General features: G+C 38.1%; 1 protein-coding gene across 7 annotated transcripts in view; it reads right to left on the reverse strand.

Annotated features, from left to right (window-relative positions):
* The window catches only part of ARHGAP42 (Rho GTPase activating protein 42), a 316,830-nt gene that overhangs the window by 166,797 nt on the left and 125,782 nt on the right, over nucleotides 1–24,251 (reverse strand). Inside the window, exon 1 of one of the 7 annotated variants that reach the window (XM_054241786.2) lies at nucleotides 20,594–20,633. The exons of the other annotated variants lie outside the window; for them this stretch is intronic. Coding sequence (XP_054097761.1) covers nucleotides 20,594–20,596 — 3 coding nt within the window. The 5' untranslated portion in view covers nucleotides 20,597–20,633. Of the gene's footprint in view, nucleotides 1–20,593; nucleotides 20,634–24,251 lie in introns of those variants that run through there. 7 annotated transcript variants of the gene reach the window in all.

Genomic DNA, 24,251 nt, shown 5'->3' on the forward strand with positions numbered 1-24,251 from the left:
TTATTCAGGAGCTGGTTATTTAATTTCCATTTATTTGCATGAAGGGCTTCCAGGGAACTTAAGCTTTAAATATTTCTAATCATTACCACACTCTTTGGCCTACCAATAAAACCTTATGACTTCTATGGCTTCTTTCATGAAGACCTTGCTCCATGCTCCCTAACAACTAGTAATTCTAATTAATAATTTACGCTGATTTACTTGACAGGTACTAATATGCTTCTTGGGATCTGGAAGGTAATTGTCCGGGAAAATATAAGGCAGAATAATAATCCAATGTTGGGACTTTCAGTGTCATAAATGATCCAATAAAAGAAAGAATTGGGTTGGTGAAAACACAGTTACTGCTATATCTACATGCATGGCAAAACTTGAATAGGTTCTTCACTTGAACTAATGATGACTTTATTGTAGAACAAGTTCATAACTAGGTAACATGGTAATAATGCTTCCCTTCTCAGTTTATGCATGGAGTTGACAGTGAATGTAGAAGCAATAAGTGTATGCTCAGTGAAGGTTACTGTCCAGCCAGAAACAACACACAATTATTTGTCATAACCTTTCAAGTGAGAACTTAAAATTGTTCACAGATGAAGTTCTTATAAACTGAAGCTAGATGTTTTTGGCTTAGTTTACAGTACTTCGATCTTTAGCCAGTAGGCCACAATTCATCAATTAATGCCTGTAACTCAGTCATTTTCAAGCAAATACTTACCATGTAATACAAAGGACCTGCTCTCATGGAGCTTATTCACACAGTTCAGGAACAAAGACAAGCCAAAAATAAACAAGATAATATCAGATAGTGACAGGAGCCACAAAAAAACAGGTTGATGTGGCAAAAAATTACAGCAGTAGGGGGCACTGAATTAAATTAGGTAGGCAAAGCCTCAATGAGGAGATACCTTGGAACTCTGGCGTGACTTACAAGAACTCCTCACCACCTCCCACCAACCCCTACTCAAAGATCTGGATGAAGACTTTCAGGCAGAGAGAAGAGCAAGTGCAAATGCCCTGAGACATGATGATGAAATCAAAGGAAGGCTAGCATGAAGAAAGCCTAGTGAATGCAATGGAAATAAATGGTCAGAGATGAAGACTGGGTACAGAGCACTGAAGGTCTTGAGAACCACGGTATGAAGTTTAGATTTTATTTTGTCGACTATCACAGAAATGCAGAATGTGATTATAACAATAAAGGAATGAAAACTATATTCCAATTCAACTGACTCTACATTTTGTACAAGCCATTATTATTCATAAAAGTGTTATACTTCTGAGGTTTTTAAAGCCACTGCCACTGCAAAGAAAAGTGAAATCCACTGAGAGCTGAAGGGAAGTTCTGCCCCTAAATTGAACTCAACTCCTGAACAAACCAAAAAGCAACAACAAAAAGACCCATGGAAAAAAACCCTTTGTTATTTACTGCCAAGAACTAACCAAATAAATCCAAATATTTGCAGCTTTTAGCTATGACTCTATGCTGACAAGAGCTAACAAGGTTAAAGCAACTTCTTTCCAGGGTGAAAGAAAGAATTTTTGTACTTGAATTAACCTGAGTTGTGCCCCACTTTTATCACATTTGAAGTCATCTAATTATAAATTCTTCATTACACAAAAGTGTGTACATCAAGACTGTATTTCATGGCACACCTAATAAGTGAATCCATTCTTCACATGCAGTTATACTACATTAAAAATAATGTAGAACTAAGGGAAGCATGGGGAACAATCATAGCTAATGTCCGTTCTAGGGCTGAAACCCAAAGACTGAAACCCAAAGAAGATAAAATTTCCAATTGTTGAATGGCAGACCCAGGACTAACATAGTGCCTTTTACCTAGCTGAACTGAAGTGAAATTATGTTTTTCTTCACTCGGTGACCACCTATCAACAATTTAATATAAATTTGAAAACAATTTTAAATATTCCTCGATATTATCGGGAAACAATTATGTCCTTCATCAGAAATGGATAGCATTACATGAATTCTACCATAAAAATCCTGAAATACTTAAAGAAGGCTTCAATTACCTTGCTTTAAAATAAATCCCTCTCCCTTTTTTTTTTTTTTTTAAACCCTTCCAAGTAGCAGCATATGTGATTTTCGGGGTGGCAGGGATCTCAGTCATATGTACCCTTTCTGATATGCTCTGAGATCAAATTGCATGGTCAAAAAACTTAAAAGAAATTAACATTAAATACTAAGTGTTCATATTATTCACATTCTAACATTTGATAATTCAGATTTATATATTTTACTCATTGAATATTAATACTCAAAAGTCTTAAGTCTTAAACCATCTCTTGAGTCACCTCTGGGAGAAAATGCTGAAAGGATACAGGAACATTTTCAAACTTAATCTCCTCTTTGAAAATTCCTGCAATGGAAAACCACTGTTACTGACAAAAGTGCTACAGGGACCACAGGTGTCTCAAGGCAAGGAACTAAGGGAGAACTGCTTTGTGACATTACTTTGTAAGGGATATTTGCAGGAAATGTAGAAACATTTAGCTGTTTTAAAAGAATACGGAGGGCGGGTTTGATACACACATTCAGTACATTCTTTCAAGAGTCTTTCCTTTTTCAAGCATTAAGCTACTTTCTTTATAAGCCCTAGTTATGATGTATTTTCACCTCTGATTCAAATTCTAGTCTGAGAAAATAAAAACTAAGGCCGTTCTCTAAGTTACATCACACATAAAAGTTGACAGTATGGTCTGACATTATAGCCTCCTTCCAGGAGAAGTTTGGGAAATCATTCTAACCCCTAGTTAGCTCCTTGTATCTTTTTTTTTTTTTTTTTTTTTTTTGAGACGGAGTTTCGCTCTCGTTACCCAGGGTGGAGTGCAATGGCGCGATCTCGGCTCACCGCAACTTCCACCTCCTGGGTTCAGGCAATTCTCCTGCCTCAGCCTCCTGAGTAGCTGGGATTACAGGCACGCGCCACTGTGCCCAGCTAATTTTTTGTATTTTTAGTAGAGACGGGGTTTCACCATGTTGACCAGGATGGTCTCGATCTCTTGACCTCGTGATCCAGCCGCTTGCGCCTCCCAAAGTGCTGGGATTATAGGCTTGAGCCACCGCGCCCAGCCAGCTCCTTGTATCTTAAGAATCACCAAGTATTTGAGAGCTTTGAGGTTCCAGGAGGGGAGGGCAGCTACTCATATACCCTTGACTGAAGACTGGTCCTTTTTTATGGGGATGGTCATCCTCTTTGATCAGCATGCAGCTTCAGGAGGGACACACATGGGGTTGTGAAGTTGAAGGGGACACCAGCCTAGCCAGCCAGATCAGCCAAATCAACCCTGGCAATCAATGGCGTGACAGATGTCACAGCCAAATTGTCCTCACATCTAACAACCACCAATTATTTGATGTAAAACACGACACACTGCCTAATCAGTCATTCTTTACTGCAGTGGTATCCAACTCTGCCCTTGGGCAATGGTGCTTCTGCTCTATTCCACCTCAGGACTTAGTCCACATATCCTCTTATTACTCCTTTCCATTTTCCTCATAGCAGATCCTGTCAAGAGCATTTCCATTAAACTGGTGTGTGGAATTTATAGTATGTTTTAATTAAAGAATGATAACTCAAACACTACCATGGCCATAGTTATTCACACTCACCTTTACTGGTTATAGAGGAAGTTCAGGCCATTATTTTTTCTTTAAAAAAGGACACTGTTGGCCGGGCACGGTGGCTCACGACTGTAATCCTAGCACTCTGGGAGGCCAAGGCGGGTGGATCACAAAGTCAAGAGGTCGAGACCATCCTGGTTAACATGGTGAAACCCCATCTCTACTAAAAATACAAAAAATTAGCTGGGCATGGTGGCATGTGCCTGTATCCCAGCTATTCAGGAGGCTGAGGCAAAAGAATTGCCTGAACCCAGGAGGAGGAGGTTGCAGTGAGCCGAGATCGTGCCATTGCACTCCAGCCTGGGTAACAAGAGCGAAACTCCGTCTCAAAAAAAAAAAAAAGGATACTGTCTTCTATTAATCATTGATCTAAAAGATCATAAAGTCTTAATGAGACAGAGTTAGGATTTGCAGATACTGCTACATCTTAAGAGCACAAGAATGGTGGCTGGCTGCAGTGGCTCAGGCCTGTAGTCCCAGCACTTTGGGAGGCTGAGGCAGGAGAATCACTTGAACCCAGGAGGAAAAGGTTGCAGTGAGCTGAGATCATGCCACTGCACTCCAGCTTGGAGACAGAGAGAGACTTCATCTCAAAAAAAGAATGGCCAAGAGTTGTCAAGTCACTCTCCATTTAATTCAGTAAGAACTGAGTTAGCCTTCACTACCTGCTTACCACCTTTCTAGATATTAAGGGATGTGAGGATGCCATAGTACAGCTGTGTCCTGTAGATTATATGCAATATACATGCTAGAGCACATAGTACATACATAGAAGCAGCATATAATACATGGATGGCCCATGTCCTTAAAAAAGAAAAAGATTATCATTTCATTGGGACACTAGGAGAAATAGTTTCAACAGTGGAAGTTAGTGCAAGACTAAATAATTGAAAAAGGTTGGAAATTAAAATGCCTTCCTAAGAATTAAGCTGGGTTTTTAACTAATGCAACTATATCTTTGCCCTTGTCAATGACTGATGACTCAACAACGGATCCTCAACGAAGCATTCTACGACCTGTAAACAGATTAAATGTAGATTTTTTAAAAAACACTATCATGGTTTTTTTTGTTCCTTGGTGTTTTTGTTTTGTTTTTGAGACAAAGTCTTGCTTTGTGTATTGTAGCACAATCACGGCTCACTGCAGCCTTGATCTCCCGGGCTCAAGTGATCCTCCGATGTGGCTGGGACCATAGGCACACAATGCCATGCCTAACTGATTTTTCTTTTTTTTTTTTAATTTTGTAGAGGCCAGGTCTCCCCATTACCCAGGCTAGTTTCGAATTCCTATGCTCATCTGATTCCCCTGCTTCAGCCTCTCAAAGTGCTAATATTACAAGCATGAGCCACCAAGCCCAGCCTATTATATCGTATTTAAGATATCATATTATAATTAAGATATCTTTAGCTCAATGAGCAGAAGTGTGAGAAAAAGAATGTCTACATGCACTGTCTTTCCTCACAAAGGACTTACTAATTTCAAAGAGAGAAAAGATAAGGTCACAGTGGAAAAACCCGGCACACATCACTTTAAGCAACTGATAAAAGTTTACAGCAACAGTCATGAGAAAAAGCAATGCCAGGTACCTTAATTCCTCATAGAGAAGCATCACACAAACCCAAATCGACAAAATTTCTACAAAATAACTAGCCTACACTTTTCAAAGATGTCAGTGCCATGCGAAACAAACAAACAAAAACAGACGAACAGACTCAGGAACTGAGGCAGGCAGTTAGCAAGGGAATGAGGCGTAATTATTTTTAGGCAGCTATAAATAACACAAACAGAGCCAAACAGGTTAGCACAGGACCTGTCTCCTAGTTTAAAATAAAAAAATAGAAAGAAAAAAAAACCTGTTACCACAGACTATACCAATGAAAATAAATTTCAGGCATCCTTCTAGGTGAAAATAAGAATATAGCAACAACAACAGAAACAGCCATAACTAATTAAATCCAAGATGGCCAAAAACTTAACTGACTGCTGGCCCTTGGCTGCATTATGCCCCGAATACCATAAAATTTTCATGGAAAAAGTCTCCCATTCCCATCATGCACCTGATATGATGACAGTTCCAAATTAAGCATATTTAGTCAAAAAAAAGGGATGACACCCAGATTTTGGGAATGGCCTGTGTATTTCCTAGAAAACCAATCCCCTTATTATAAAATATTCCATGCCTTCAGTATACTTATCCACATAGTATGTGAGCCCTGCCCGCCTTGCATGCAGCTCATTCTTTTGAGCACACCTGCACTCCTTTCTTGTGTACTTGTTTTCACTCCATAATAAAACTTCTATACTTTCACTGTGATCTCATTTCCGGATCCTTTTGTATGACAAAGACAAAACCTAAACCAGTCTTACGGACAACAGAACCATTCCAGATTTTCATGTCCAAAGCTGAGAAAAATATATATACATATGACACAACTGTGACAATTAGCAAAACTGGGAAAAAAATTGTAGTAACAGTAGTCTACTTGTGTTAAACATCCTAATTTGGATAACTGCACTGTAGGTATGTAAGTGAGTATCTGTGTCTTAGAAAATACACACTTAAATATTTAGGGTTGATGAAAAGCATGGTGGCTGAAACAGTCTCAAGATAAAGAGCGGTAAAGCAAATTTGGCAAAATGGTGTAGGGTATAGAAAAGTTCTTTCTATTCTTGAAATTTTTCTACAAATTAAAATTATTTCAAAAGAAAATGTAAATATTTTAGTAACTGCTAATGAAAATATGAGAAATTTAGTCTTGAATACTCTTGTCTTTATGATATAGCAATCATTTCTATATTTCCAAAACCAAAAATATTTTGCTGGAACTAGTCATTTATTCATGATATGATTTACCTCCAGAAACCAGAAAGCAGGAAGTAATCAATAACATTCAAAACTGGTTGTACAAAAGGCACAGGCTGAAAATAATAATGATGTCTTTAAGTCTCAGATGTTATATATCCTTAGTGTTTTTCCTTTAATGCACATATATTTTGAGGTATTTCATTTAGTAAACCAAAATATATATATATATATACACAAACAAATAAAAAAACACCTTATATGTCTCCAATAGGTTTTATATTTAAAAGAGAAACCTAACCACTCTTCAGCAAACAACAAAAGCTTGGACACATGAAAAATTCTACAGTCACCATTTTATTACAGAATTTATCTAATTTTAAATCATTAGGAAAAGCAGAGGGAAAAATGAAACATAGATTCCTACTGATTCAAACTTGGGATTTTCCAACTACACTTCATATTTCTCCTCTAACTCAGGGTTCTCCTAATGTCACAAATATTGCATGGTCAATTTCAGACCTAGAAATTGACAGTTTATCTAGCAAAAGGGCTGACTGTTCATGATGAAAAATTTTTTGTTCCTCCTTTAAAAGCTCTGTAAAATTCTAATCTTCCTTCAGGAACCAATAACAATTTAAACCATCACTTTACACTACCTTGGTTAACAGAAAATTCCATTTGCAGAGAAAACTAAGAATTGATCTGTGAACATTTTAGGAAACGGATTTGAATTATGAAATCAGAAGATTAAACTCTACTAGTTACTAACTGCCTAATCTTGAGCAAGTCAATAAAACTGTCTGAGGCTCAGTTTCTTCATCTCTCAGAGGATGAGATTTGACTGACTTCTCATAAGTTATTTTCAAAGCTCTAATAACTTGTAGCTCTTTATTAAGCATGCTCTTATCTGCTATTTTTGTATCGATTTTGATAAATAACCCAAACATCTCAAAAAAAGATTTCCTTGCTTGGCTGCCCCTCTTATCACATTAAATCTTACGGTGTTATAGCCAGAAACCTTTAGGTTTAAATTAGATTACGATTTGCATGTATAACTGTAAAGACAATATAGATACAGAATACAAAATGCTTGAAATTCATTTAAATGTTTTTGAAACTCAATGATACATGTAATGCTGGAGGTCTCTTGAGAGATAGCAACCTTGAGTAACATATCACAGAGGAGAAGGAACTTCATAAGTTAGATTCCATCCCTTTTATATCCAAAGGCCTTGGGAATGGGGCTTTTCCAGTAAAATGGTATAAAATACATAGATAGAAAAATGAACCTCTACACTATTTGACACATTTCAGAGTTTATATGAAAATGTGCAATCTAATGTAAAATAATATTTCACTCAGATAAAGTGTTTTACATATAAAATGATGAATACAGTCATCAACATAAATTTATAAATCTTTAGAAAGTTAAAAAATAAATGTTTTTAGACAGGAAAGTCCACTGCAGAATCAAAAATAAGCACTTCTGTACATTGGATCCAACATTAAAAAAAGAAAGGAAAAACAAAAAAAAAGGACTCAGAAGCCCCCTGTTCAAAGTAGAAAGGGGACCCACAATGCTTGATGGCCTCCTTCCTCAAGTCATCCTTCTCCATCACTTTGTTCTTACCTTGGTCATAGCATTTATTGCCTCTATTCTTTGCTTGGCTACAGTCTGTCTGGATTCCTGCCCACTTTCTTAGCTTCTACTAGTACCCCAGTACTAATGGGTGTCTATTCATGCTACAAGCTTAAACTTCTGATGCCTAGTAATTCCTCTGCCTTGAGGATTTAAGTCCTACTATGTCTTTCCAATTCTGCTCGCTGCTTTATTTGGCTTGGCTTGACTACCTGATGACAACTTGTGTCCTCCCAGATATGATGTCCATAGCTCTCTCACTGTACAAACTAAAGCTGCACCCTAGCCCAGACACTAGGAACGTGCCCCGGACTTGACCTCTGTAAGTCTAATTTACACTATATGGATCAAAAGGACATAGATGGACTAAGTTTTGACCCATATAAAGGAAAATATTCTACCAATCAGAGATGACTCATAAAAAAATATGCTATGAATGTAGAAGTGTAACACAGTAGCTGTAACAGCTGACTCTGGAATTGATAGCCCTGGGTTCAAACACAAATCCACTATCATATATCTGACAGAGGTTGTAAGTATAAATCTTGTCAGCTACAGAATGGGAACACTAATCATCTTATTAAGAATGTATTTCATATAACTGTGATGACTAGAGAGATGTAAATAGGATTACATATGTAAAGTGCTAACAACAGTACCTACCGTATGGAAATCAATATGGTCACTAACCTGGTCAACTATTCGAAATTGGATATGTCATTTTATTTTTCAAACCTAAGATTTTAGTATGAGCTTTTGAAACAGTCATATGCAAGAAACTGTCACAACCTCCTAATGATATTTAAGAAATTTTATTTTTTAAGAGTATCTATCTACCTAGTTTTAAAACATGTCTGCAAATTCATGAACACTTCTCCCATCAAGAGGTAGAGCCCAATTTCCCTCCCGTTGAATATGAACCAGCCAGAGTGAGTCACTGCTAACACATATGAAACAATGGTAGCGTACCATGTGGGTTCAGGGACTAGGTCAAAAAAGGCAAGATAAGGCAATAAAACAGGCTTTTCCTGACTCTCTTTCACTTGGGACACAAGTTCTGAAGTCATACTACGTGTAAGAAGTCTGGCTACCCAGAAGGACCGTGCTGGAGTAATCACATGCAGTAAGAAATGCTCAAAGAACCCAATATCATCCTCCTATTGTTTGAGTCCTTCCAGTATCAACCAGGAGACATGTGGATGAGCCTTGGGATGAACTGCAACCCCAGCCTTCAAGCCACCCCAGCTGACACCAAGTGAAACAGTGACAAGCTGTCCCATCTGAGCCCTGCCCACAATGATGATTCATGAGTAAATCCATGGTGTCATTTCAAGCCACTAATATTTGGCCTGGTTTGTAATACAGCATTGGAAAACCAGAACACTATCTTATCTATTTCTTCTTAAAATACTGGACAGCACATTTAAAAGGTACTTAGTAGAAGGAACAAAGTAGCATTCTCTAATAAAGTATCAAAACTCCTTAAAACTGAGAAACTTTTAGGCAACAAATTGGTCATATTTGTTTCAACCAAAATGTGCAAACCTCAATTTCAATTCTGGGTAATAACTTTATTTTCAATGCTGAATTTTGGAGCAGAGCTAAAACATTGGGAGTCAAAATGACCTTTGGTAAGAATGGCAGATATTCAGATAATTTGGGATGTGGCAATATGTAAAAATGCAGAGTTAGACTCTTGTCAGCAGCCTGTATTTACAGGATACAAAATCCACATTCTAGCTGGCTGTGATGCCAAGCTGCACATTTCCCTTCTGGTCTCCTCGCCACTGAAAAGAATCTAGCTTGCTGTTTAACACACCCATTCAAAATCTTTCCACATCACATTTCAGAGCCAATTACTTAGATTCAGGTTCAGCCTTTTCAATAGTAAAAGGAATTTCTTTTCCAATAATTTGTCTTCCTTCCAATTCACATTCTATATCATGCAGTGCCCATGAGGGTGCACATCTGGTCAAATGAACTGTTTCAGGATAGCAGTAACTTAGGAGAAATAAGGAACTTAACTACTCAGAGAATATAATTGATGTCCTGTGAAGAATCATAAACTGAAGAGTTCAGCTGCAATGTTCTGTAAGTTTGTCTGACATTTCGGTAAACACACTCTTAACTGAGCTTCCCAAACAAGAATTCCTGACCTTCATATATGACAAAATCCTGAAATATTTTGTTCACATATCATGTTAGGAAGACTTAGATTTGTGTATAAGTTAGGAAGCTTTTAATAGCAAGGAAACAGAAAATCCAATTTGAAGTGTTTTAAATAAAATAAATACATCAGTTTATATGATTAGAGAAATAAGGGTAAAAGAAGCTTCAAGTTTGGCTAATCCAGAAAGTTAAGAAGATAACAGAGATCCAGATTCTTTCTATGTCTCTGCTCTGCTGCCTAGAGTATCAGCTACATCCTGTGGCTTGCTGTAGGAGAGCAGTCAGGAAACTATGTCGGTCTTGTTCAGATCTGCAGAGTAAGAAAAAACCTGTCCCCACACAATACGCCTGAATCCTTGTCATCTGCCCAATACACCAGCTAAAGTCATGTGCCTAACAGGGATGCCATTGCTGAACAGCCTGGGCATGGCCTCACAAAGCCATCTCTGGCAAGAGGGGCCAGATTACCTGATGGGCATAGAGCCAGCTGAGCCAATCGCCCAGGACACATTGGTGCTATGCAAAGGGAAAGGGCCCCAATGGATTCAAGAGACCAACCTGCAAGTCCACAAAAATTTGTTCTTTACTGAAGTCCCATTTGATCAATCAGAAAAACAAATTCCTCCATTTGCAAGTGGATTTGGTTCCGAAGTTCCTGTCCCTCACCTTGCCCTGTTAGCTTTCATCTTGAAGTATGATTAGGGCATAAGAGGCATAGAACACATTTTCCCAGTGAAGTAATATATTTGCCAGGTGCCCAAATTAACTCTTGGAATATTTAAACCATTTATAATGGAAGTATTTAAGCTGGGAATGCATTGTTCCCTCCTTTCCCAGTAAACCAGAAAAAGTAGAAACCTATCTACAGACTATCGTGCCCTAGCAGAGACAAGGAATTCCACACAAGCAACCGCCAGGAAGAACAGCAAAAATACTGAGAATAAAATAGTCTACAGTAGCAGCAGCTTGGATGGCAGGAACGTGAGCTTCCCTATACAAAGTCCATCTGTGCTTACAGAACACTGGTGAGTCACTGACATAAAGGTATTTCATCAGATACTTCTTGATCTCCCCCGCAAAAAAAAAAAAAAAAAAAAACACCCTATTAACTAATATTTTTAGTACAATGTTACAATATCCTAATGATGTGGATGATTCCTTTTAAGTCAGTTCTATGTTTTTCTGAGTAAAATTTCATTTTTATGCATTCTTCTTGAACAGTTGTGTTCCCTTCAGAAACTCAGAAAAACTTGGTATAATGAAAACCTTATTTAAAAACCTAATGTTGATGTTTATGAGAACACCGATGACAGTAAACTGAGCTACCCTTTACAGGATCCACTTCTCTGTATAATCCTCACAACAGCTGGCAGAAATAGGTGTTACTGGTCTCAATTCACACACATGGAAATTCAAGCTTCAGGCATTTTGGTAACGTGCCCAAGCTCACATGATTCGAACACAGTGGAAAAAGGATTCCACCACAGCAGATATGAATCCAAAAAATCCAAGCACAGAAAATTCCAATTAATCTAACTTGCAAATACTTTATTAAATTGAGCCCGGTTATCTTACTTTTTTCCAGCTTTGAGCCCTTCCCATCTTTCCCTTACCCCATACATTACTTATGGCATTTTGAGAAGGGAAAAAAATTATATTCCAAGAAAAATGTTTCCCTCTGCTTTCTTCCCTTTGGTTCTGAAACAGTAACCTGTGGTGCCCACCAAGGTTTCTCAAAGCAGACTACTGACCTCGCCTGAGCTGACAAACTGTTTGTCTGTACGCCATCTTGCAACGGTGCCAGATGACAGTTTACTCTATGATATTACTATCATAGTTGGCACTAAACCAAGTAGATAATTGGTTCATTCTCTGTTCACCAAAAGCTGAAATCCTACCCCAGCAACAATCTGACAAGAACGTTGGCATTGCAGAGGAGTTGAGATGTTATTTTCTAGACCAGGGCTTCTCCGACTTTAATGCACACAAGAAACACCTGAAGGTCTTGTGACACTGCAGTCTCTGGTTCAGTAGGTCTGCAGCAAGCCTGACATGATGCATATCTAACAAGCACTCAGGTGAGGCTGACGCTGCTGCTCCACAGTCAACACTGAGAAGCAATCATTCTGTTCTCAGCAGAACTAAGAACAAGAAGGAGAGCGTGTACTCTCCATATTACAGCAGCCAACAAAACATTCAAATTATAGTCACAGGTTGCCAATATGAATCTTAAGTGGCATGGTATTCTTTTCCAAATTGCTATTGTCAAATTGGTATTTTTACTTACTGAGACAGTTTGTTGCTGCCTCACGGATAGTGTCTTCAAAGAGCATTCAGTATAAGGCTCGTCAAACTTGGGAAATACATTCCTCTTGGTGAAACACATGCATGTGTAATATTTAAAATTGAAATATATTGTAGTACAAAAATAAAAGTTACTAAACCAAGGGGTTTTCAAAGTAATCTGACCATAGAAGAACCTTCTAACTTTTGAGCCCTTATTCACATCCTATTAATACTGTTTTTATTTTTATTCTACTGTCCTAAAGAACATATATCTGGAAGATACAAACACACTGTTGGAGAATCCAAAGTATGCAGCTTTGATCAGAATTTTGTCCTTGCTAATGCTGTCAAAGTATGAGCTCCAGGACTTAGTCTCATCATCACAAAGAACTTACAAACATCTTCAGTCTGTATTGGATGAATTTTGTTAAAAATAAACTTCAGAGTGAAGAACTAGCTGATTTCATTCATGCCATTTATAATCGAGGAGTACCTGGGTAATTAGAAGATTTTAGAAACAATTTATAATAATCACCAATCAGACAACAAGCGGGAAAATAGCATACAACTGTAAACAGATAAAGGAATCATTAACCATTGGAAAATGCCAAAATTGAAGTTTATTATGGGTATACACAATATGGAAAAGGGTAATTTATATCACTGAACAATCTGGCAGAAGATTCTTTGCATGCCCTGGTCAGCACTACTAGAGCTGCCAATGTGTCCAGTTAAAATACATCTCTAGCCCTGATTCTAATTATGACTGGTCCTGTGGTGGCAGAATCAACCTGGGGAGGTTTCTTGGAAATCATTTTAAGGGGAATAAACAGACTTTTTCCCTCCCAAGCTACTGTTCTTCCTGCCTGAAACATGAACCTGATGCCAGAAAGTACGACTGCCACAAAGCCATGCTATGACAAGCATGAGGATACAGGCCACAGACTAAGAATGGCAGGAAAGGAGAGCAAAGGAGCCTGCACTCCTGGAGGTATCACCCCGGCTGCCTATTTCCAGATTCCTTCTTGCAAAAGGACTATAAATGCAATAATGATTCAAGCCACTGTCGTGTTTTGTGTCACTTGCAGCCAAACGTGCAAAATTACTTTGCTTGTTGTAATATTCACTAGCTGTGCATCCTCGGCATGTGGCAAGTGTTGGGCCTCACTTTACACATTGAAAAAATGGTGTAGAAGGCCAAGCATGGTGGCTTCCACCTATACTCACAGCATTTTGGGAGGCCAAGGAGGGAGGATGGCTTGAGCACAGGTGTTTGAGGCTGCAGTGATTATGTCACTGCACTCCAGCCTGGGTGAGAGAACAAGAAAAAAGAAAAAGAAAAAAAAAAAAAAGAAACAGAAAAGCAGTATCTTTAACAATTAATCTTAAGTGGACCCTTTCCCCCTTAAAGTCATGTATGTTGAATCAGAGAGTTCTGCAGGTCTATCTAAGCAGCTCTGACACCCGAATGCGTGCCTATTTACAATGGTTCCTGGTACCTTGCTCACGTTGAAACCAGCACCTGGCTTCCACATATATTTGAGCATATCTGCTAAAGTGTACTACTATTTCACAGAAGCATAGTCAGAGACAATGAGTTAGTCTCCTTAAGCAAACAAGCCTCGGTCATCAGAGAACAGAGGTGGCACAGCTTGTTCAGCAGCAATTCCTCAAATCTGTCCCTGGATCAGCTCTGAAGGCTAGAAATAAGAAAGTTCCAAGTAAAACCAAAGAAGTTCTTCCCCTGAACTCTGCAAAACACTAAGATTTTTTTTTTAATTAGGGAGAATCCTTCTAAAGGGTGTAACACAAAAGAGAGAAAAGTATTACCCTAATGCTTTGCCACTGACTACAAATCAGCATTGGCCAAATGATACCACTTGGGGAACTGATAGTGTCAAACAAACAAAGCACTCTCAACAGCAGGAGCCCTGGAATGTTAAGAGCTATTTACCTCCCATTGTTATCTGCTCAGTGATAGACAGAAATTCTTCACCTGCTCTCAGGGATGAGACTGTGGACAGTCCCTGAGACTTTTCTGAACACTTAGGAAATAAAAAGCCTCTAAATGTCTTACCCACTCACCCCCATGTGGTGAAGGAGAGAACCTGTTTTGTAGAGGGTAGATTTGATTGACTTTTGCTTTTCCACATATCTCCTTTTCTGTTACTAGCCAGTTCCAAGATCACTGTGGAGCAGCACAGTGAAGGCCAGTTCTTGCTTGATACTTAAAGATTCTTTTTGTCTGGCCAGGGAGATGGCTAGAGCCAGCTCTCTCTTGTGAATATTGTTTTCACAGGTTCTTTGAGACTCACTTCCTTAGTGAGCCCCTCGACTAGGACTTCTCTGCCATAGTTGAGGTTCATAATGCCACGATGACTCCGCCAGTGTGGGCAGTGCAGCTAGCCACACCCATTACCACCACCTCAGCTTCCATTGCCCGTGGTAATCCCCACAGCTTCATACTGATGAAGTTCCCTGTCCTATTGGAATTACCCCTTTAGAAAATGACCCCATTGCCACTATGGATTCCCCAATAGGTCCTTGGAATCCATGCATCTTTGGCATGCCATCAGTTAGGAATGTAGCCACTCACTACAGGTTCTGCTGTCTTCTCCACATGCCACAGGCCACATCAGCTTCACAGTTATGAGGTAGGTACCAGATCACTGAGCCCCCATAACTACATAAAAATCATGTGGTGCTTTCCAAGTGATTCCACTAAAGGCATCATCACTCCATGTAAAGATATAAGGCTCAGCTGGGCACGATGGCTCATGCCTATAATCCCAGCACTTTGGGAGGCAGAGGAGGGTCAATCACTTGAAGTCAGGAGTTTGAGACCAGCCTGGCCAACATGCGGAAACCCCATCTCTACTAAAATTACAAAAATTAGCCAGGCATGATGGCAAGTGCCTGTAATCCCAGCTACTCAAGAAGCTGAGGCAGGAGAATCACTTGAACCCTGGAGATGGAGGTCGCAGTGAGCTGAGATCATGCCACTGCACTCTAGCCTGGGCATAAGAGCGAGACTCAGTCTAAAAAAAAGTAAGGCTCACAACAAAGCTCATCCAAAAAAAATCCTTCTCACAAAATCCTTTCCCCATAGCCATCTTCCTCTTTTTTTAAAATCCATGTTAAAGAATTGTATAATTAAGTTTTATAAATTCCCTTCGAAAATCTCTAGCTTGATCTGATAACTCACTTCTATATAGAACACCAATGGCAAAATATTTTTTCCCAGCTGAGCAGGAGAAATATTTATATATCCCAGAGAGACAGAGGTGACATGAGTAGGAAGGATTTCTTAGGGAGAGTGAGACAGTCCCTGAGGGACCCCTAAAATTACCAGGTGAAAACAGGAAATTTGGGGGTCTAGAGATCTTGCAATCTAAAACTTGGGTGTAGTAAGCAAGTAATACATGAACTATTACTGTTAATGTAACTACACTGATATTCAAGAACTGGTAAGGTCTAGATAAATTTACTTTACCTAAATGTAATGACAATAAATTTAAATTATGGTACATCAGAGAAAGATAAAAATTACCCAAAGTTATATCTATCTAGTCCTGAACTGTATTAAGTGATTCAGTGTAATTATCAAGTAATTTTATAATGATATTGTCCCTAGGATAATATTAAGGCTACTTTGGATATCCATAGTATAAACTAGTAAAAAAATTCAGAAGCATCCTGAGTTGCAGGGATAGTCAGTATAGGATTTAAAACTTAAACTACAGAAAAGTCACAAAATGGATAACATACACATTCAATAGTCATCTCATTCATGTGTTTCCCCCACAGGAAATTATAGGATATATTCCACAGCGAGCCACAGAAGTATTTTCTTAAAATGCTTTGTCCAGAAATTATTAAAATCCTGGAATAAAGTTTAGGTGGAATCCTTCAAAGTCACACTCTCAAGGAGAAGTGAGGGGAGGTATGAGGAAGGGAAGGAAAGGAAAAAGGAAAGAGGGGAAAAAAACACAGCATTTACCAGCTAGAATAAAAAATAACTCATCTACCCACCTGGACTCATGAACCCTGGGTGTAAGCTTCTGAGGAACACATCAAAAACTCTACTGACACACAACATCTGAAAGCCATGGAACTCAGCCACTGTATGGTTTTTCTCATCCCATATGTACAGAGCTTTCTAGCAATGCTGAGCATTTCCAAATAAATAAATAAACATAAAAGATCATATTTCAAAAATAGCTGCCTAAATTGGAGCCACGAAACACATGCACATTGAATGTGGGTACATGCCCACACCAGCTGGACTTGTAAAGACTGCAGTCAAAGAATGAAAAACAGAAGAAGAAATCTGGGAGTGGCACTTTGAAGCAGATTTAAGGAACATGCTGCATAATATATACACTACAGAGTCATCTCATCCCTGCAGAAAAAACTGCACATACAGCCAAGACAGTACTGGAGTACAAAGAGTCCCCATTCATGTTTTCTTTACTCCAGGATAACACAAGCCAGATGCCAATATCCAAATATTCTCCATGTACAAGTTAAGCATTAAATGAATGGTAAAATTGCTCATTTTGTTATAAAAATTGTGTTGTTTTTATTTAGATGGCTGATACAAACAAAACACTTTATTTAATGACACTAAAGCTTTCAAAGTTAACATTTTCCTAATACTAAATGCAGTATTTTCAACTGCCCTATGAAGTTATGTTTAACCCTATATTATTAAACCAGTATGTCCTCTTCTCATAACAAAAATGTTATGGAAGTAACACCCAACTGAATCAGAAACAAGGCATAGTAAGAGAAATAAACACAGAACATAACATAAGGACAATATAATCATTTAAAACCTGAAAGCATTTATGTTACCTAATTATTAAACAAGAATGGGTAGTCTATGCCAGTTAATTAATGCATTTCAAATTTCTAGGAGCTACCCATTTTTAATTTTATCAATGAAAATGATGCTGTAAAAATTTTCTAACAAGCACTTCCATTGCTATTACTATTTCAGAGTGACAATGTTATTCCTTGTGACTAATGTACCATACTCCCAATATTGTTAACCATCCCCCTTTGTCTATTAATTTGTTTATACAAACATTCACTCATAACAATTATTCAGCCCAATTGTGCTATGTGCTAAGGATTCTGAGACAAGTAACACAGCTTCAAGGAGTCTACAGCTCAGAATGGGAAAGAAACCAATAAGCAATGATTACAAAATCAGGCAAAATGTGTAGCAATAGAGGCAAGGTTATTCAAAACTTGGATGTCAAACTGCTTTCACAGACATAAGTTTATACATAACTTAAAGAGTGGGGCGGGAATGATTGTAACCCCAATATTCAGAGCATGGATCCCAAGATTAAATCTGTCATCTATGATGATGTATAGTTGACTAGGAGCAGAGTCTCCACTAGAGTAATATAAGCCCTACATTTTTTCACTACACTATGGTGAATTTCCCGGCTCATGAAGATTTTGACAAAAAGTCATCATCATATATCACACACACAACTAGTTATTGAATTCATGTGCTTCCTAGATCCGTATTTGGGACTCCAGTGCAGAAGCTAGTACAATAATCTCTATGCACTGATCCTGTGAAATTTTAATGACTTTCTGTTTGTTCTTTCTCATTTCTCAACTGTTTCTCTTTACCTTTCCTGTCATCTCTTTGTAGTGGAAAGAACTTCAGTCATTAGTGTCTATGACTAAAAAACAGTGAGGGCAACCTTAGAGCAAGCATCATTAAACTTTAGCTTAAAAACAAGGCCAAGAGCAGACCACACAATCTCTGTAAGCATGTGCAGAAAAGATGTAGCCATCGAGTTATTGAATACTAACTCTATGCTACCCTGGGAAACTTCTCACAAACATTCCTACAGTTTCACTTCCAAAGGCTACTCCCCACATGCTGCCAGTGAGTGGGGGATATGCATGTGCATTCAGATATGCTCAGTTTGTAAAAGCACAAACACTGTCTTAATTATAACCTAATAATTCTAATAAACTCATGGTTAAATTCACGGCCAAATAATGCCCTCATTTTTTTAGCAATGCTCTACTTGACTGAAAATCTTTGTTTTAGAATTTTACTTTTGAAATCTCTGTCAGAATAGCACATTCTTTTCAAATGTCCTCAATAATGACATAACCTTTAAATGTAGGTGGGGTTTGTGGGGGGGATAAAAATGATTTTTATTAGAGGCAATGCCTTGTTTCTACTGATGACCTCATCATAAGAGCTTCTCAGAGGGGGTCATTACTTATAAAGACATATAAATAATTGTTTATATTTGATAACCTAATAATCTCTATTTTTTTATGCTGACAGTCTTAATAATTCCATGAGTTAAGAGTTAATAAAACAGAGGCTTTTTCTAGTTAAAAAACTATCTCTGACTTTGCTGTTGTTGCTTAGTTCAAGGGCCTGCAAAGAACTCCAAAGAAAATATTCCCTCTAGTAATACTTGGATTAAATTGGTGAATTGGATGTTTTGGCCAATTAAGACACTAGGGAATTACCAGCCTCAACCAGACACAGCCTCTGTAATATAAAACTGAGTCATATGTGGTCTTAGTTTCTCAATCACATAAATTTGATGGAGGGAAGCCAACTAAAGAAGAAAATCTATATCACATGATTTCTACACCAAGTCTAGTTACTAAAAGAGCTCTGAAACATCACTTTCCAGAGGCAGCGCTGGAGCAAGAGGTGGTCCACCATCCAGAGGAAAAGAAAGTGGATTAAAACAGGCAGTCCCACAAGCTGTCTTTCAGGGCCCCATCTTATGCAAAGCAGACCAAATTAAATGAAGCAAACGGTGCTCCTAGACCTAAAAGGAATACACTGATTTCTAGTTCGTTCTTCATCAAAAAATATTTCAGTGGGAACCTATCAATTGTCTGGGCTTCTCCAGTTTCATTTCTAAATTGAATTTGACCTAGTAATGTTTGCTGGGAAGAAAAATAGAGCTTTGAGACAGTAGAATACAGGGTGGGGATCAGCCAGAGTGAGAGAGTGGGAAAACTAGAGGTAGTAGTAATGGCTGTTCCTCCCACCAGCTGTATGCCTGTCACCTATCTGGGTATACCAGCAAGCACTCCACTTCTTAAAATCATCCTTAACCTTCTTGTTTTTGGCTAACAAAGCAAATTTCCAGTGTTTGCATTATGGGCTGTTATACATGAATAAATGTGTTCATTCTCGGGGGTTAGTTTCTGTTGCTACTAAACCATCTAAAGATGTCTCCCACCCTTTGGTCATAAGTAATTACCTTTTCAAACTGCAAAATTTTCCACTGTGTGGGAAAAAAAAGGGTAACAATCAAACTGCATACACTGTAGAACAGGACCACACAGTCCACACGGGCATAGAGCAAAAAGCATTCTATAATGATAGAATATCACTACTCTCAAAGCATCTGGAATTCGTTCAAATTAAATCACTGCAGTCCACAAATATTGTAGAAATAATTCAATCGTCCCCATCATGGCTGAGGAAAATGAAGGATGTAGACTTTTCAGAAGGAAATTTGAAAGCAAGATCCAGTTTACCAGTGTTTTCTACAAGAAAGCAATAGAGCAGTAGAAAATAACAGTGAAAAAAACCAATAATCCATGTTATGCATTATTATTATAGAAAGAGACCAGAACTTGATGTACCCAACTACCACCCACCATCCACACCTATAATTCACCACAGATTCAACAGAAACTCATTTGGGCACTAATGACAGAAAACTAATTTTTTTTTAATGCTGAAAAATAGTCAACCATGAGAAATTCTTGTTAGTCTAAAGATATACTCTAAAATCTGTAAATAAATTCACAACAAATTAAGGTTATGCTTTGAGAAAATTCCAAATTTTATTCTGGAATGAAATTATTAAAAATATTTGTGTTTTAGACAAGTACTGAAATGCCTACCCTTAAATCAAAAGGTGTCAAACGCCACCCTATAGAGATCTTGGCCCTACCTAGGTCCTATGGAAGGATTCTTACAGTCACAAGGTGAAACGTCACAGTATTTTACCCATACATTTATCCTTACCATAGGACAGTCACTGGATATTCACCGTCAGCAGGAGTATTCTGTCTAGATGATGAAATGAAAAGAAAAGTACAGTTCTTGCTCTGGAAATGATTTAAATCGCGAGTCATTAGCAACAAGCCCATCATTTACCACTGAAGAAATGTGATTCAGATTCTTAAATAAAATAAAAATGAATACACAAACACACTGTCTAAGCTGTCTCAGTTGTCATAATAAAGTATAGCTTCAAACTGCATTGGAAGGAAAAGAAATATAAGTACAGTATAGGAAAAGGCAGAAAAGTAAGATAGTGAAGAAAATAACTAAATACACTTAAAAGGTGGCAGTAAAAGGAAAGAAAGATGTCTGCTGCTTTCTTGGTTTTCTTTTTCGCTTACCTTTTCCTTTGTGTGTGTGTGTGTGTGTATGTGTGTGTGTGTGTGTGTGTGTGTGTGTGGTGGAAATGGGGTAGGCTAAGGGGAGGAAAGGAGGAAGATAGCTTGCCCAGGCATACAGGGATGTTTCACAGTCACATTTTACTCCCACTGATAGAACAATGGGATGATTCTTTCGTCATTTTGAACATGCTGCCAACATCAGGCTCCTCTGCCTGCCCCCAACAGCATACTTAAAACTTGATGATTTGGAAACTCAACTCGCTTCCTTCTAAAGAAGGCAAAGGGCATTTCCAAACTATATAACAAAGAAGCCTCACTCTGGCTCTATTTCCTCAGTTCTGGCTCACCTCAGATCTTCTCTGGCTCAGAATGCTCCTCCCACCTTCAAATATTAGGGCCCTAGAATTTACTCTCTTTCCAAACTAGAATTCTATCTGGTCCTAGTCACCACAAAGGCTTGTTACTTCAATTCATACTCATCTCTCTCCCTCTCCTTTTATATTTACCTGGGCCTCAACACAATTCAACAAGTCCATGTTTTTGAAATGCTTCAGGTTTATAATAGGCTTTTTTTTTTTCTTTTGAGACAGAGTCTCGCTCCGTCACCAGGCACCAGGCTGGAGTGCAGTGGCGGGACCTCCGCTCACTGCAACCTCCACCTCCCGGGTTCAAGCAATTCTCCTGCCTCAGTCTCCTGAGTAGCTGGGACTACAGGTGTGCGCCACCACGCCCGGCTAATTTTTTTGCATTTTTAGTAGAGATGGGGTTTCACCATGTTGGCCAGGATGGTCTTTTCTATCTAACTAGATTATAAGCCTCACTCCAAGGCTAAGGTCAAACACCTTTTCTCATATCTCCCCAGATAGCCAGGGAGCTGGAAAGGGAAATACTAAAAAAGAAAACAAAAACAAATGAAAAAAATGATGACCAACAGCTATTTTTTTTAAAAAAGGAAAGTTTTATCTTAAAACATTTCCAGTCCTTCCATTTGTTACAAAGTTATTACTGGAAATCACAAAATGAATCTTATTTTTCCATTGCTACAAACAGTTGCATTCATATTTAAAGACTGAAAATGTAACCAACAATATATTAGATATAACAAACTAAAACTACTGTAAGCCTCTATAGCTACTGAAAAAAGTCAAACTGTGCTCCAAATGCCAAGTATCTGTTTATATAGAGACGTATAAATACACAAACAGGTCCCAGTGTACTATTACAGAGAATGGAAGGATTAAAATAATATGAAAATATTACTCTGCAATATCATATATTTGAGTTAGCATAAACTAATAATAAACCTTACTTAACAATATTCTCCACCTTTTTAAAGAATGACTGGAGTTAAAGTTTCTTTAATCTTTTTAAAGGCTCTTTAAAACTGTCCAGGCAAATTTGAACAGATGCCTTCTTTTTCTCTCACTAACGTTCCAAATGGCAGCAAAGAACATTCTGGAGTCCCTCTACTAATGAGACCAATGTTCTCCAATTGACATCATCAGTCAAATATAGCCATGGTAGCCTCCAAAAACCCTAAGAACATTATATGGGGACTTCAGTCTTCATTGGTTTTTCAGTCTTCATTGGTTTTTCAGTCTTCATTGGTTTTTGGCTTACTGGTAACTCTCCCCACCCGGGTTCAGAACTACTCAATAATCTCAATAGTAGTCTTGAAGTAGAAGTGCAAGTGTTGTCATCAAACAAAAAAAAGGGAAAGCTACGAAACTAGAGAAAGGGAGATATAAGCGCACTCCGTTAGCAATTAGCAGGAGTTGCCTGGGAAGCACCGATGTAACATGAAACCCAAGACTTTATTGCGGCTTAACCTTTGCACATTTACTGCCTCCAAGCATGATAGCATACTAACAGGCTGAGATCCTGCACCGAAAATTATCAAATGAAATCTGAGAAATCACATAGAAATTCCCAAAAATATCCAAAATGAAATGGGAAATGCCAAGGATGAAAATAGAAATACTATGCTACTGAACTCAAAATGAATATTCTTAAATCAAGAATTCCTAAATACCAGGGATGGAAAACAAGTGCCTCACAAGCCACTCATGTTCTCATCTTGATCCCCCTCATTATTCTGTATTTGGATACAGATTTGGAAAGCTTTCTAATAATTTGATTTTATTTAACATATAATCGTGTGGCTCTTATTTGGCGAGCACTGTTCTAAGAGCTTTACAAATATTAGTTTAGGTAAGCATCACAGTAACCTTACATTGGTGCTATTATTATCCTCCTATCACAAATAGGCAAACTGAAACAAAAATATTAAGTAATAAAACAGCCAATGAGAAGCAGATTCAAGATGCACAAATTTCATATTCTGTGCTCTTAATCACTATGTTACCTCTCCTAAATCACTGCAAGCTAAACTCAGTAAATTCCCTACTATCTGCAATTCATCCTTTCCTTCACATGCACTGATATTCACTTGGTAACCTACAAACTTCATCCACCTCTTCCCTTTCCTCTACCCTGGAGTGAATACCATCATTTCTTGTCCCTGCCATTTCATTTTCACTCACCACTCTCACCACTTGCTGACATCCCCTTCTCTCCATCTCCACTAGTAGAGTTATCATTTAGGAGCCATGATTTCTTCCCAGCATTAATAAAATAGCTGTCTAACTAACCTCACTTGCCTGTAGACTTCTCCTATGAGCAGCTCTAAATACTAACAATAAAATTCATTCATTCAGTATACCTCTATTCATACAGGTCCACTGCTATGTTCTGTGAATGTAAAAATGAATCAAAGTCCTGCTGTTTAGGGAGTGACAATCCAGTCCCCCAGCTCCGATCATGTAACACCAAAAATACTCATTAAAGTTCTGCTGCTTGCTGAACTATGCCCAAACCCTTTAAACTGGTTCTAAGTTTTTCACTATATAATTTTCTTTTCTTCTACTCCTCTACATAACCCATTTTTTTCCTTACTAAAGCCATCTATTTTTTTTATCTCCCTACATTTGCTCATGTCTTCCTTCTATGAGAATGCCATCTCTACCTCTATATAATCTGGCTGAAATCTTACCCACCTGTCAAGGCTGAGCTTTCATAGATCAGACAATGGCTTCCCATAAACCAAAAAAAATCATAGCACTTTGAATCAGATAGAAGGCTTCAGTATGCTTTGCATTTCCCTGCCTACAAACAAGCTCTGACTGATATAAAAAACATTTAAGTTGTCCTTTTGGATAAATAGAATCTCCAATACACACTCCAGGAACATCCAGCTCAGCTGAACAGTCTTTTCTTCC

Source organism: Callithrix jacchus, chromosome 10 (genome assembly GCF_049354715.1).
Source record: "Callithrix jacchus isolate 240 chromosome 10, calJac240_pri, whole genome shotgun sequence".
Lineage (NCBI taxonomy): Eukaryota > Metazoa > Chordata > Mammalia > Primates > Cebidae > Callithrix > Callithrix jacchus.